Source organism: Nerophis lumbriciformis, linkage group LG16 (genome assembly GCF_033978685.3).
Source record: "Nerophis lumbriciformis linkage group LG16, RoL_Nlum_v2.1, whole genome shotgun sequence".
Lineage (NCBI taxonomy): Eukaryota > Metazoa > Chordata > Actinopteri > Syngnathiformes > Syngnathidae > Nerophis > Nerophis lumbriciformis.
In genome coordinates, this window is record NC_084563.2 from 22,608,912 (window position 1) to 22,625,342 (window position 16,431).

Sequence of the window (16,431 nt, forward strand, 5' to 3'; positions counted from 1 at the left end):
CTTGTTAACAATATTAACTATATGTGTTAAACATGCTTGTATTATCTTTAATACCTTTAACCTGTTAACAATATTAACTATATGTGTTAAACATGCTTGTATTATCTTTAACCACCTTTACGTTGTTAACAATATTAACTATATGTGTTAAACATGCTTGTATTATCTTTAAACACCTTTAACTTGTTAACAATATTAACTATATGTGTTAAACTTTATTGTATTATCATTAAACACCTTTAATTTTTTAACAATATTAACTATTTGTGTTAAACATGCTTGTAGTATCATTAAACACCTTTAACTTGTTAACAATATTAACTATATGTGTTAAACATGCTTGTATTTTCATTAAACACCTTTAATGTATTAACAATATTAACTATATGTGTTAAACATGCTTGTATTATCATTCAACACCTTTAACTTGTTAACAAAAACACATATTTCATAAATAAGTAAATATAAATTATAAATATGAATGAGGTAGATCCCCACGACTTGATCAATTGAAAAGTAGCTCGCCTGCAGAAAAAGTGTGAGCACCCCTGACTTACATCATGTGTTGCCTGCATTGTAAAACTTATGTAAGGCTTTTACTTTTTTGCAGCTCCAGAAAGATTTTTATTTTGTATTTTTGGTCCAATATGGCTTTTTCAACATTTTGGGCTGCCGACCCCTGCATTAGTCCAATGAAATTGCCAAAGGGGTTATGGTGGACCAAAAAAACTGTTCACAGTAAATCAAATTGCACTCACACTTATTATGGAAAAGTCGCAACAAAATGCACACAACAAAGCCCCAAAGTCAAAGACGATCGACACGGCCATCGAAAAAAAAAACGGCCAACGCCGCACAGAACGGAACGGAAATCCACCACCACTAACAGGCCCCAACAGGACGTGCCAAAGAAGACAAGTTCAGCAAAGAAGGAGGAGAAGGACAAATACCGCACTCAGGTAGGCTATTCACTGTCTTCTGTCAAATTTGTGACTGAACACAAGCGCCTGTGTAAATATTGCAATGTGTGCACCTGCAGTTTATAGACTTGTGCACCCAATATATGTACAATAAGGTTTGTCCAAAAATGTAAAATGTATATTTTTTATTGTACTTTTGTGCTGATTTGAAACATATATGTCCACCCTATTTAGTTCCAAAATCAATATCATGTGTATGTTGATGATACTTCATACTGCAAACAGTAAATAAAAAGTACTGACATTTTGCAGTATTCTTGCTCTGTGGAGTCATTGCAACAATCGTGTATGACATTGTTGCACACTTGACAGGAAGAGACTTTTTTCACACTTCATTTTCTTGGTTTTGCATGAAGATGAAAATTGTGCTTATTTGAGGGTTTTTTTTTTTTTTTCAAAAGAGAAACCACAACCATTTCAAAGCAGCATTGGTGTCAGTAAGTGTGTGTATCGGGATTTGATGCGTGGAAGGCAGCTTGAGCAACGTGACCCCAAGATGCAGCCAACAACACGCTATTGCCAACAGTTGCCAATAATATTCTTTAATACATCAAAATATAATAAATGCATTCTTGAAGGAGTTGAGGAAAAACAAGAAGGAATGGAAAAAAGGACAAAAGAAGGCAAATGCAAACAGAATTGTACAAGACATGGGACTTCTTTGTTTGAAGCAATAGGCAGAGTGAGGCAGAGCAAATTAGACTTAGACTTCCTTTCTTGTCATTCAAATTTGAATTTTACAGTACAGATAAGATCAACATTTATTTGTGTTAGCTCATTGTAGTGCGGGATAAACGAACAAAGAGGTGCAGAGTGTTTGCATTTACAAAAAAGTGCATATATAAATAGATAGATTACTGTACAGATAAATATATTGCACTTTTGCATATGCATCCACCTTTAGGATGTATGTTACATTGTCTTTATAGTCCAGCTAGTTAATCTGTTTTTTGGGGGAATTGAGGGGAATATTATGATGTGTTCAAGAGTCTTATGGCCTGAAGGAAGAATCTGTTACAGAACCTGGAGGTTCTGCTACGGAGGCTGCAGAACCTCTTTCTAGAGTCCAGCAGTGAAAACAGTCCTTGGTGGGGTTGGGAGGAGTCTCTACAGATTTTCTGAGCCCTGGTCAGGCAGCGACTTCTTGCGATCTCCTGGATAGGAGGAAGAGGAGTCCTGATGATCTTTTCCGCCGTCCTCACCACTCTCTGCAGAGACTTTCAGTCTGAGGCACTGCACTTCGGTCCAGACAGAGATGCAGTTGGTCAGTAGGCTCTCTATAGTGCCTCCTTGGAATGTGGTGAGAATGGGGGTAGGGAGCTGTGTTCTTTTCATCCGATGCAAAAAGTGCATGCACTGCTGAGCTCTTTTTATAAGAGCTCCGGTGTGTAGGGATAAGGTCAGATTGACAGTTATCTGCACCCCCAGGAACTTGGTGCTGCTTACGATCTCCACTGCTGTGCCGTTGATGAAGAGTGGAGTGTGGCTGGACTGGTGCCGCCTGAAGTCGACGATCTCCTTGGTCTTGTCGACGTTCAGGACCAGGTTGTTGGTTCTGCATTAGTCAACCAGATGTTTCACCTCCTCCCTGTAGTCCATGTCGTTGTTGTCACGGATAAGGCCCACTACTGTTGTGTCGTCTGCCTACTTCACAATGTGGTTAGTAGTGGACCTGGCGCAGCAGTCATGGGTCATCAGTGTAAGCAGCAGCGGACTTAGGACGCAGCCCTGGGGGGAGTCGGTGCTCTGGGAGATGGCATTGGAGGTGTTGTTGCCCACTCTCACTGACTGGGGTCTGTCTGTGAGGAAGTCAAGCAGCCAGTTGCATGGTGGGGTACCAAATCCAAGGGGGGCCAGTTTGCTCACGAGGTTCGCGGGATTCTGAAGTCCAGAAACAACATCCGCACGTGTGTGTCCTTTCCTTCCAGATGTTCTAAGCTCAGGTGGAGTGCAGAAATGAACCACAGGGAGAAGGAGACAGTGGCTGACCTACATAGGAGACTGATTGGCAACCGAATGCAGCTGTGTCCTGGTTGCCAATCAGGCAGCAGGGTAGACGCCTGTGCACGGCACAAGGAAGTTAATTTACCAAAAAAAATAGATGGCGGTGGGAGAACGTTGGTGGCGGGTCTCAAAACTGTGGCCTTAATGCTTGGCCGGCATGTCGGCCACGTGACCTTGAAGCCAGCGGAGTAGAGTCCGGGGTTGACAGTGAGTCCTCGCATTAGTCCCAAGCACGGTGGACTCGCGCAAAGGGAAAAGCAGCAATGACATCATGGGAGCCGGAGACCCAGTGTCCTTGAAGATACCGGGCACAGTTCAGGTGATGGCGCTGAGCGTAAAGCCGCTGCAGCTGGCGAGGTGGACGTCCATGATCCGGCCACCCCTGTGACTTACAAAAATGAGGAGTATGGGCGCCAGGGGGGAGCCTCCGCAGCAGACGAGGATGACGGCAGGCAAGCGAGCGACTGTCCTGGAGATCTGGCAGGCTGCTGGGCTGGAAGTCTAGCAAATGGAGTTGTCTGACCCATTGCAGGAGAGGTTGGTCTGAAAACCCACTGAAGACGGAGGCGGGCAGCAGCGTTCCGTCATCATCCCCCACCGCACAGCATCCCATAGCCCCCAAAAATAATATTCTTTAATAATCCATCCATCCATCCATTTTCTATCGCATTCGGGCAAAGGCGGTGTACATTCTGGACAAGTCACCACCTCATCGCAGGGCCAACACAGATAGACAGACAACATTCACACTCACATTCACACACTAGGGCCCATTTAGTCTGAAATGTTCCGTTCTCCTGGCAACCTCCAAACCCAGACTCGTCCATCAGATTGCCAGATGGATAAGCGTGATTCATCACTCCAGAGAACGCGTCTCCACTGCTCTAGAGTCCAGTGGTGACGTGCTTTACACCACTGCATCCCACGCTTTGCATTGGACTTGGTGATGTATGGCTTAGATGTAACTGCCCAGCCATAGAAAACCATTCCATTGCGTACTGTACGTGGGCTAATTGGAAGGTCACATGAAGTTTGGAGCACTGTAACAACTGACTGTGCAGAAAGTCGCTGACCTCTTTGCACTATGCGCTTCAGCATCTGTCTGTTTACGTGGCCTACCACTTGGTGGCTGAGTTGCTGTTGTTCCCAAACGCTTCAATGTTCTTATAATAAAGCCGACAGTTGACTTTGGAATATGTCGGAGCGAGGAAATTTCACGACTGGATTTGTTGGACAGGTGGCATCCTATGACAGTTCCACGCTGGAAATCACTGAGCTCCTGAAAGCGGCCCATTCTTTCACAAATGTTTGTAGAAACAGTCTCCATGCCTAAGTGCTTGATTTTATACACCTTTGGCCGGGCCAAGTGATTAGGACACCTGATTCTGATCATTTGGATGGGTGGCCAAATACTTTTGGCAATATAGTGTAGATCAGAGTTTGAATCGTTGTCCTGTGTGATGTCATTTGTGAATTCAGGGTGGATTTTTTGTTTTCCTAACTGGGTAGTTCAAACATTTTGGCCTAAAGTGACACCTGTGGCTCAAAAATGGACAGCTGTTGCCTCTCATGTCACTTGACATGATAGTGACCCTCAGACAAATACAAGGCTTTATTGTTATTTTTTATTTTATTTAACTTTTTTACACAACCCATTCCAAAAGGAATGTTCAGCCTTTAAAATGATTCTTAAAATAATTAATGGAGGATTACTGGTTACTGGTTGTGGCCAGTGAAAATGAAATAAATTAACTCTTGTTTTAGCAAAATCCAGCACATGTGCAACATATTTTTTTTAATTTGTACAAATCTGCAGAGACAAAAAAAAAAGTTGACTTTACCACAGAAATACTGCATAGTCAACAAAAGTAGATAAAAAAAACCCTGTGAGAAAATGATACAAAGGGACTGAAAAGTTTGGGTGGATATATTTCCACTGAGGTAGAGGCGGCACATGACGACCAATGAGACAGCAGCAAAATAGTTCCCTCCCATTTGGTATGATGTGTTTCAAGTCAATAATCTTAAGATGCTGTCTAGATGGTCTGATGCTCACTTGGTCAAACGAGAGGAGAAAATGTGGATCGTGCTTCATCTGCTGCTCCTGCTCCAAAGTGGAGGTAAGTCCATGCTCAGTTCCAATGGAGACATGTTCATACTGTACATGACTCTTATTAATATGTCTTCTTTTTTCTCTTCAGCATGTACAGGTGCTTACAACTTTTCCACTCTGACTCTTGGACCTGGACAAAGTATCTCTCTGCCATGTCCCCGCGGTACAACTAAGAATGTTGAACACTTAATTTGGATCCGACTTGTTTCTGGAGCTTATCCTGAAATTTTAGCTAAAATGGCATCTTACGAATCAGGACCTGTTGAACGTGGAACATCAAATACTGGACATCACATCACAGCCAAAAAAGAACAAGAAACATTTGTTCTGCAAATTAGTCAAGCAGAGAAAAGTGATACGGCGATCTACTACTGTTTAAAAGTGGAATTAGATCAACTCTCGTTTTTGAAAGGAATATTCCTTCAGGTCACAGGTAAATATGACAACAAATAATTAAAAAACAGTTTAAATGAACAATTTTACATATTTTAATTGTAACATAACATCTGTTTATAGATAACAATGTTAACTTGACTACTCTTCCAATAATTCAACCTTCAAATAAACAAATATTTTATTGTGATGAACATGTTTTTACATGCACTACAAGAAATGTAACCTCTGCATTAACACATCAGTATTTTTTACCTTCAAGATTTCAACAGAAGTGAATGTCGATCTGTGGAATCAAAGTCACAGAGTGCTGAAAGTCTTCAATTTGTCTTGCACTCTTCCCAGAACCAGAACCCTCCGTGTCTGTTGTCTCTGAAGTCCGACCAGGACCACCTGTGAAGTTGCAGTGCTCAGTCCTCTCCCACTCTGGGAATGAAATCTGTCAGGATGGACCCAAAGTGTCCTGGTTCAGCACTGGACCAGAAAGTGTCCATCCAAGCTTTGTTTACACTCATGACGAATGCAAGAATATCAATGATAATTCCACACAGAAATGTGTCCACACTTTCTCAAAGAACGTCAACTCCTCTGATGCTGGAACTTACTTGTGTGCTGTGGTCACATGTGGGAGGATTTTCATGGGAAATCCAATAAAAGTCAAAACTAAAGGTAAAGATCTTTATTGATATATTCGACAATAGTGTTTTTTCATAAGTGTTTTTTTATCATAACTATCCAGATTCCAGCAGCTCTGATTCATGCAAGTATGTTATAATCGTCTTGAGTGCTGCTTTGGCCTTAAGTTTCATCATGTCAGCCATCCTCATCAACAAGATCAGGACAAAAAACTGTTTTTGCTGCAAAGGTAAGAAAAAAACACATCATTAGGTTGCTCTTTGATGATTTATTTTAAATTTTTTTTAGCTGGTCCACAAACACTCGATGAAACATTCAGTCGCGTCCAGCAGGTAAGAAAAAGTCTGTAGAAAAGTTCTACGTCTTTGTTTCGTTTTCTTTTTTTTGTCATGTCTTACATGATTTGTTTCTTTAGAGAGACGAGGACTCTTTGGTTTATTCCATGCCGACCATTGTTACCAAGAAAACTGGCAGAGCGAGGCAGACAAATACAAGGGCAGCAGGGGAATTCAGCACGTACGCTGACGTGCGTCTTCAAAAGTAAATCCTCCTGTTCTGATTTACCAAAGTATTATCTTAAGAGTTGTATTGACTTTCTGTAAGACTTAGCACAGTGTGCTGAGAGATACAAGACCTGTTGATGAAGATAATCCAGAATTAACTATAGTTCTGGAGTCCTTTGCAGCACTAACTCTTCTGGGACGCTACAAGGTTTATGGGGCTGGGGGGTGTCTGGGCAGGGTTTGGTGGTAGCGGGGGTGTATTTTGTAGCGTCCTGGAAGAGTTAGTACTGCAAAGGGTTCTGGGTATTTGTTTGTTCTGTTGTGTTTATGTTGTGTTTCGGTGCGGATGTTCACGGTGTGGCGTTTATTTCTAACAGTGTTAAAGTTGTTTATACGGCCACCCTCAGTGTAACGTTTATCGCTGTTGATCAAGTGTGCCTTGCATTCACGTGTGTGTGCGTACAGAAGCCGCACATATCTTGTGACTGGGCCGGCACGTTTTTAGAATGGATGAAAAGCGGACGTGACGACAGCACGTAGAGGACGTTAAAGGCAATGCCTTTAAGGCACGCCCCCAAGACTTTGGTCCGGGTGGACTACGAGATATAATGACTGATGAACACCTTTGTTCGATAATGAAGGTTGCCTCAGCTCAAAGCCTGAGCCCCGACATTAATGAACTAGTATCCAAGAAAAGATGGCAGGTATCTGGCTTGGGCACATCAGATTAGATCAGTGTGTTGCAAACTGAGCGCATTGTTATTTTATTTTCAAATGGAAAAAGTTAATGTTGATATTTACCTCAGAAGGCTGCAAATAGAAAAGAGGCATTCAATTTTTATTTAAACTGTATTTGATTTGCCATTGATATTTTTTTATTATTATTATTATTATTATTTGAAACTGGATTTTGCATGTCACTATAAAATTATATAAGCCTTGCTTGTTCAATATTCAATGCAAAACTTGTTTGGGTCCTTATTAAAAGGTTCATTTGTTCAACCTTGGCCCGCGGCTTTGTTCAGTTTTAAATTTTGTCCCACTCTGTATTTGAGTTTGACACCCCTGTTTTAGACTCACAAGTGAGCGTCTAGTCACATACGCTTGGTAAAAATGGGTCAGTAGTTTGAAAAAAAAAAAATGCAGCGGAAATACATTTTTCGCATTTCAGCCTAACACCATTGTTTCTGACTTGCAAACCTCCTCGAGACTTAGTGGAAAGACGATCACAACGATGGTGGAACTGACTGCACTTGTGCTTCTCTGCGCTTTGGGTGAGTTTAGGCACCTCCGTTTTGTATTTTCCACTTTTTCTGCATATTTACTCTTCTCCTGTCTTTTTCTTCAGTTTTGAGTCAATCCTACGTTCCGATAACACTGAGCCTGGTGGAAGTTGGCGTTAACGTCACTTTGGCATGCCCGCGCTACGACGATAGAGGTGACATATTTTACTGGTACAAGATGAAATTCGGCTCAATGGTCCAAACCATTGTTGAGGGGTATTTCGGGGAAATGGCCCTTCGAGGACCGTTCAAGGACGGAAGATTTGTGAGCGCGCGTACGGGTGACATGTACGTTTTAAACATCACAAACGTACGCAAAGACGATGAAGCGATGTACACCTGCCAAGCTGGGACCTCATACAACATGGTGTTCACCGGTGGCACGCATCTGGTGGTGAAAGGTGAATATACAGTACAATATATACTTGTAAAGAACATAATGTCATGGCTGTCTTGAGTTTTCCAATCATTTCTACAACTCTTATTTGTTTGTGATAGAGTGATTGGAGCACATATTTGTTGGGGGGGGAGGAGTATATTTATAGCTAGAATTCCCTGAAATTAAAGTATTTATTAAATATATATATATATATATATATATATATATATATATATATATATATATATATATATATATATATATATATATATATATATATATATATATATAGTACAGTACAGAGTAATGGAAACACAGTTGTTCTACTATCTGTACTGTACTTGCTGTTTACTTAAAAAAAAATAACACTTTCCTTTCCCTATTTGAGTAGCCTTTGTTCTACCATTTGAGTACTGGCGAGCGATCTCTGAATTCGGGATCATATCCTTCACGGATTTGTTGAAAACATCCGCAAATGAGAACGGGATGTTGCTTGCAAGGTGGGCCACAATACTGCGTTGCCGCCGCCTTGTGCTTTTCTGACCGTTCATGAGTGACTATATCCATTCGGCCACCGTGTTATGGGTTATAGATAAACCTATGGATAACTGAGACATGTATAATAGTCTCCTTTTCAGGTGAGAGGACGCTAAAGGCAGTCGCCCCCAATATTGTTGTCTGGGTGGAAATCGGGAGAAATTCGGGAGAATGGTTGTCCCGGTAGATTTTCGGGAGAGGCACTGAAATTCGGGAGTCTCCCGGAAAATTCGGGAGGGTTGGCAAGTATGGCTCCAATCACTCTACCACAAAAAATAAGAGTTGTAGAAATGATTGGAAACTCAAGACAGCCATGACATTATGTCCTTCACAAGTGTATGTAAACTTTTGACCTTGACTGTATGTGGACTGTTGATCGATAAAAGGGCTTCTGAATCAAACATGTTAATGCATCTTTGTGACTCACACAGACCCCAGACGCAAGTCCTTCCAGGTGAGACAAATTCCGCAAAGTAAGTCGGTCAAAGGGGGCGAGTCTGTGACCATCCAGTGTTCCGTCCTCGCTGAGAGCAAAGAATATTTCCGCCAATGTCCGAACCAAAGCAGCGTCTACTGGTTGAAGTCAGGATCGGGAGAGTCTGATCCACACATCATTTACTCCGACAGTGATGATGAACAAGACCCAAGAAGCTGCGTCTATCACCTCTCTCTGACCGTACTCAACTCCTCTGACACCGGAACATACTACTGTGCCGTAGTCACGTGTGGACAGATCCTGTTCGGACAAGGAACTCATGTGGACACACGTATGTATTAAACATTTACTCATGTTATTTATTTTAATCAATTGTTGGCCTTTTTAAAGGTTAATAAATAGGTTTAGACCATTTTAGAATCATTGTGGTATTATCGTGTCAGTTTGTGTGTACGTTTATGACGATTTACAAAGCTATGCGCTTGCCCCCGTGGAAAATGTGGTCTTCCTTCAGCCAAAACACCCGCTTTGGTCCAGTGGCGCCGCCAAAATCAAGCAAAACTGAAAGTTCTTCAGTGGGGCCTTTAACATTTCAATGTAATAACATTTTGATGTAGATTTAACACTTAGATTTCATATTTAGATTTAATGTTTGGATTTAACATTGAGATCCAGATTTTATCATTTAGATTTCACCTCGAGATATAACATTTAGATTAGCATTTGCATTTAACATTTATTTATGTTTATATTTATATTAAACACTTATGTTTATTGTGGTCCGTGGTTCATTCTATTTCCAATTCTTAAATGCAAATCAAAAAACAAAATTCGGGCCATTTTTTGTACTTTCATTTCTGAAAAAAAAGTTGGACAACTATTTAATGACACTTTTTTAAAACAATAATAGGACTCCTGCTGAACAAAGATGTTGCTAAAAACATGCTAAACGCAAAGGAAAAGCTAAAATACCGCTTCCGGTTCAATTTGTCATCACACAGATAACCACACATGTTTGCATTTTGGATGAACTTTTTTTTTTTAACGATTTTTCTGCTTATCTTGAAAAATTCAAATCCATAGAAAGAAAACAGCACAAAATCCCATTTTATGGAAATATTTGATTTTTTTTTGTTTTAAAATCTGCCATATATATTAAAAATCGGAAAACGGCCCTAATTTTATTTTTTGATTTGCGTTTCAGAATTGGAACTAGAATGACCGGAAGGTTTGAACATGTATTTGTATATTTAACATTTCTATTTAACACTTAGATTTCACTTTTGGATTTAACCTTTATAATAAAATTCAAGACTTACATTTAACATTTAGATTAACTGTTTGGATTTACCTTTACAACATTTTTAAACAACCTGTTGCAAAGATGAAAAGAGAAGGTCTTGTTTGATTGGTTGCTTAAAAAACAAAACTGTATAAATGAAAGTACTACTGGTATAAATGAAAGTGTATACTACACATTATGTATTTTATCAATTGTTTTATGTATTTGTGAAATGCAAAAGGTAAATCTGTGACAGTGAGTGTCTTACCATGAATTGATTAAGTGGACCCCGACTCAAACAAGTTGAACAACGTATTCGGGTGTTACCATTTAGTGGTCAATTGTACGAAATATGTACTGTACTGTGCAATCTACTAATACAAGTTTCAATCAATCAATCAATCAATACAGCAGCATCTTTTGCCACTAAATCTTGGAATTTTAACATTTTTAATATTGCGAATCGGTGTATTTGTTTCGAAAGTGTTTGTCTTCATTTTAACATCAACTTGGAGATGGAAATCATCCAAATGCTATAATTTCACATATTTACGTGTCACACGTTCATTCAAATGTACTGTCCCTTTTAAAAAAAAACTAAATCTTAGAAATCAGAGGATGAGCATCTCCAAATCTGAGGCCATGGTTCTCAGCAGGAAACCGATGGTTTGTACAGTCCAGGTAGAGAACGAGACTCTGTCTCAGGTGGAGGAGTTTAAGTATCTCGGGGTCTTGTTCACGAGTGAGGGAAAGATGGAGAAGGAAATCAGCTGGCGAATCGGAGCAGCTGGGGCAGTATTGCAGTCTCTCTGCCGCACTGAGAGAGCTGAGCCAGAAGGCAAAGCTCTCGGTCTACCGAGCTATCTACATTCCTACTATCACCTATGGTCATAAAGTGTGGGTCATGACCGAAATAATAAGATCGCGGATACAAGCGGCCGAAATGAGTTTCCTCAGAAGGGTGGATGGCATCTCCCTTGGAGATAGGGTGAGAAGTTCAGTCACCCGAGAGAGACTCGGAGTAGAGCCGCTGCTTCTTCGCTTGGAAAAGAACCAGCTTCGGTGGTTCGGGCATCTCGTGCGGATGCCTCACGAGCGTCTCCCTCGGGAGGTCTTCGTTGCACGCCCCACTGGTAGGAGACCCCGCGGCAGGCCAAAGACCAGATGGGGGGATTACATCTCCTCTCTGGCCTGGGAACGCTTCGGGATTCCCCAGGAGGAAGTTGCTAATGTTGCTCTGGAGAGGGAAGTCTGAGGGTCTCTGCTGGAGCTGTTGTCCCCACGACCCAATTCCGGATAAGCCATACTTGCCAACCCTCCCGAATTTTCCGGGAGACTCACGAATTTCAGTGCCTCTCCCGAAAATCTCCAGGGACAACCATTCTCCTGAATTTCTCCTGATTTCCAGCCCGACTTAAGGCACGCCTCCTCCAGGTACATGTGGACCTGAGTGAGGACAGCCTGTCGTCACGCCCGCGTCCACGTCCACAGAACACTATACCGTAGAGCGTTCTGTGGTTACTTTTTGGTTGGCCAACGGTTTACGTTGTATTGCGCACCCTGACGGCAAGTGTGGGAGTCGGTTCTGAAGTATGAAGTAAAGAGACGTAACTTCATCACCTCGCCTGGTTATTGACTCCAACCCAGAATAATACACTGCCCATACCTATGCTCCTTTAAAGGCTGTGCTACTGGCTGCAAAGCATTGCACTTTCAAATACAACAATGAGTAGAGGAGTGTTATGTGTGTGTATATGTGTAAATAAATGAACACTGAAATTCAAGTATTTATTTTAATTATATATATATATATATATATATATATATATATATATATATATATATATATATATATATATATATATATATATATATATACATATATATATATATATATATATATATATATATATATATAATAAAATACATATATACATATACATATATATATATATAATAAAATACATATATACATATATATATATAATAAAATACATATATACATATATATATATATATATATATATATATATATATATATATATAATAAAATACATATATATATATATATAATAAAATACATATATACATACATATATATATATATATATATATATATATATATATATATATATAATAAAATACATATAGATATATATATATATATATATATAGCTAGAATTCACTGAAAGTCAAGTATTTATTTAATTTATATATATATATATATATATATATATATATATATATATATATATATATATATATATATATATATATATATATATATACATTGAATTGCAGTGAATTCTAGTTTTAAATATACTCCTCCCCCCTTAACCCCGCCCCTCGCCTCCCCCAAATCTTCCGAATTTGAAGGTCTCACGGTTGGCAAGTATGGGATAAGAGGTTGAAGATAGATGGATAAATCTCAGAAATACAAAAAAAAACATTTACATACTTGAACAACACAAAAAAAATAGAGCGTGTCAATATGTGGAGTAAAACAATGCAAGTATAACATAGCGTCCTCTGCAGTGGACATTTGTTTTTGGTCTTTTGTCAGACTCGCACTATTTAAGGGGGGCAAAAAAAGGCCCTGTTATGCAGTACACAAAGGTCCACCACACAGGACGTTGGTTCTCAGGTTGATGGTGGAGGTGTTGACAAAGCATGAGGAGGAAGCAGAACTACATTAGGATAGCTTTATTGTCATTGCACTTTAAAACAAAAACCTAACAGGCGACTCTGTTCTTTTCTCTCTCTATCAGAAGACGAGCATGTTAAACACAGGAAGTGAACAAACTAGCAGTAATAGGCATGAGACAGCGAGAAGGGCTAGGCTTTATTAAGCTCTGCGTCTTCCTCCTACTTTACTCACATGTTCACTTCGTCCGACTTCAATAAGTCAACACCTGCACGATGTTCAAATTTCATTTGGTTTGAAGACGCAACAAAGAAGAGCAGAAAGTTGAACCCTTTCCTCTCGCTGTGTTCTTGCTACTTCCTGTTGCGGTCCGACTCGCTGCCGTCATCAAACTGCTTTGCTCTCTTGGTATTAGTCTGAAGTTAGAATTTGGCTTTTGCAATAATAACTTCAGAGTGTGAATGGTTTTGTCCCGCGGACTCCAAGGGGCAAGCAAGGCGCGCTGAATCCAACTGGTTACTTTATTTTGTAACGTTGTATTGCAGTCCTAAGATGCACTCTTCTTGTGTTGCAGAACAAGACGTGAAAGCAGCTGCCGTTTTGCTGAGTGCTCTGCTGGCCTCCTTCGCTGTTGTGGTCACTGTTTTAGTTGCTTAACTTGTATTTTATTTTTACCAACAGTAGTATTTTTTTTATAATTTCATACACATAATTCTGTAACGGAACGTTTGCTTTTTTTTTTCCCAAGATGACGCTGCTGTCGTGGCTGCTGGTGGCAGGAGCTCATCCTTTTGTGTTCCTGAACTGTTTTTAACTTTTAAACTGTTTTTATCTAACAAACTGTTCTTAGGGTAATTTATATTTGCTTTTTAAATGTGTATTTTTATTTCTGATTTAAATGTTATTTTTTAGTCTGTCCTTTGCCTCTATTTCTTTGTGGTGTACATCCCTTTGTTTTTCAACTGTGCTTGTTTTTAAAGGGCTTTATAAATAAAGTTGGTATGGTATAGTATGGTATGTTTCTCTCTTGTTTTCATGTGGGGTTTTTTTTGCCTTTTGGTTCGGGACCCTTTGGGACTTTCGTGACTTCTGCGGTGCTTTTTTGTGAACTTCTGGATTTGCCTCCCGGGGAGCAACATAAAAGTGCATAAACTAAATGAGGTGTAAATTAAAGACACCGAAGCCAAGACAAAACTCGTGTTATTAAAAGGTAACCATGGTGGGTGGGGGGGGCTTTAAAATATGGCATCACATTAGTGCCAAAAATCCGAGCGCATAAAAACTGTTATCGCGCGCTGATTCTCCACTTCGTGCGCGCGCGGTGCCTTTTTGCGCTCGCGCGACGCCTTTCTGCGCGCTCTCTGTGTACGCCTGGCATCTCTCCTCGCGCTGTCATGTTTCTTTTTGGCACTTTGGGGGCGGGTATGCTTAGACGGCCCCTTCTTTCTGATTGGCTGTGAGCATTTTTCATATGACCAATGATTCTCCAGCGTAGCAACGTTGTAGCCATCTTACCTCGGACATCTAGCCTCAATCATTACATTGATGTCAATGGTACATGTACTAATTAAATTACCATAACTTGCTCGATTTTCGACCAATTTACAAACGGTTTGCCTTGTTACAAATCTTATTACATGTAGATATGACATAGGATGCTGTACCTGTTGAAATTACCTCTTTCGCTTTAAAAAAAAAAAGACTTAATTGTGCAACATAGTTGTGTAGGGTCAGTGTTAGTCAGTTCTCTGATTATTTTAAACTGTTTCAGAATACATTATTAAGAGCTATTTTTAACATTTTAAAATGTATGTTATTGCTGGTGGACCAGTTCTGGCTGAAAGATTATGGTGTTTGTTGTCTTATTATTTATTTGGGTCACATTTTGTATTACCCTGTATTGTGTTTATGTAGTATGAAATAACCTTCATCAGCGCGCGACATTTTTTTATCCACTTCTTCCTCCGTAAATCTTGATACATATTGACGATGACCCGCCCTGCTATACTTCTGATTGGCTCTGAGCATTTTTCAGCATTTTTCGCCTGACCAATCAGAAAGGAGGGGCCGTCTAAGCATACCCGCCCCCAAAGTGCCAAAAAGAAACATGACAGCGCAAGGAGAGATGCCAGGGGTACACAGAGAGCGCGCAAAAAGGCGTCGCGCGCGCGCAAAAAGGCACACGAAGTGGAGAATCAGCGCGCGATAATAGTTTTTATGCGCTCGGATTTTTGGCACTAATGTGACGCCATATGAAAAAGACACAACATTAGCCTAGCTTGGGAATACAGGTGCTGTCAAAGGAATGAACAAAACATACCAAAATACACATCTGAAAAAGAAAGGTAAGCTTACTAACTAAAGCTATTTAATTAGCATACACCAAAAACCTACCTACCTACTCTTGCCAAAGAGGGGGTACAAAACTTACAAGGGTGACAGCTACTACTAAGCCTGGTGTCTCTATACACAAACAAATCCTACGTGTGTAGTGTACAGACGTCTTTGTCTAACCTTTCCCAAGACTAGGCTGCACACTAAACAGATACTTACAAAACACGGACAGTTGAAAGGTAAAAAAAAAAAAATGAAGACAAAAAACGGGTGGAACAAGTTAAGCAAAGAGCTTAACAAAAATGGGTACAAAACAAAGTAGCGTCTATCAAGGCTACACACAGCATGGCGGAACAAGAATCCACATGATCCAGTGGTGAGCAGGTGGTCTTAAGCAGGATGGGAGGATGAATGGTGGACCGGGATTGGCTGGCTGATTAACAAGTGAAATGAGGAGCAGCTGGGAACAGGAACCGGTTGATTGGCAGTAGAGGCAGTGAATGAGTGTGACCTGTAGAAACAACAGGGGAAGAAACACAAACAAACCACCACTACGTGGAATGTAACATGTGTGCATTTATTATAAGAAAAAAAACAATGGCGGTTATGGCAAGCAGGAAAATTGTTGTTTATTTCAAGTGTTTCCCAAAATACGCTTAAGTGTGTTTTATCCGATTACTCGATTAATCGAACAAACTAACCGATCGATAACTCGCATATGAAATAGTCGATAGTTACAGCCCTAAACACAGTACGATGTTCTCTTGCCAAGCGCCGGAGTTACGTTACGTTCCAGATCCTCGTATAGGTGAAGTAGGTACGCTATTCAGCGTATGATTGATTTGCATTTTAAGTCTTTACAACCCTTAACATGCAGTCACTAACCTTTCACACACTCATAAAAACA

At 40.2% G+C, this 16,431-nt stretch overlaps 1 protein-coding gene across 1 annotated transcript; it reads left to right on the forward strand.

Annotated features, from left to right (window-relative positions):
• The first annotated feature begins 3,255 nt into the window (after nt 1–3,255).
• On the forward strand, nt 3,256–14,250 carry LOC133617321 (uncharacterized). The gene is made up of 9 exons (XM_061977261.1): nt 3,256–3,341; nt 5,025–5,104; nt 5,186–5,530; nt 5,836–6,159; nt 6,230–6,355; nt 6,415–6,458; nt 6,542–6,666; nt 9,456–9,595; nt 13,765–14,250. Exons 1-9 carry the CDS (start codon nt 3,256–3,258, stop codon nt 13,845–13,847), a joined length of 1,353 nt encoding a protein of 450 aa, XP_061833245.1. The 3' UTR covers nt 13,848–14,250.
• The last annotated feature ends 2,181 nt before the right edge of the window (nt 14,251–16,431 follow it).

What these genes read in the sequence shown, in the direction of transcription:
- LOC133617321 (XM_061977261.1), top strand. Translation starts at nt 3,256, where the DNA reads ATGGGAGCCGGAGACCCAGTGTCCTTGAAGATACCGGGCACAGTTCAG. An exon ending in GCTCCTGCTCCAAAGTGGAG is followed by an intron (nt 5,105 to 5,185) that starts GTAAGTCCATGC and finishes TTTTCTCTTCAG; the next exon opens with CATGTACAGGTGCTTACAAC. An exon ending in AATAAAAGTCAAAACTAAAG is followed by an intron (nt 6,160 to 6,229) that starts GTAAAGATCTTT and finishes ATAACTATCCAG; the next exon opens with ATTCCAGCAGCTCTGATTCA.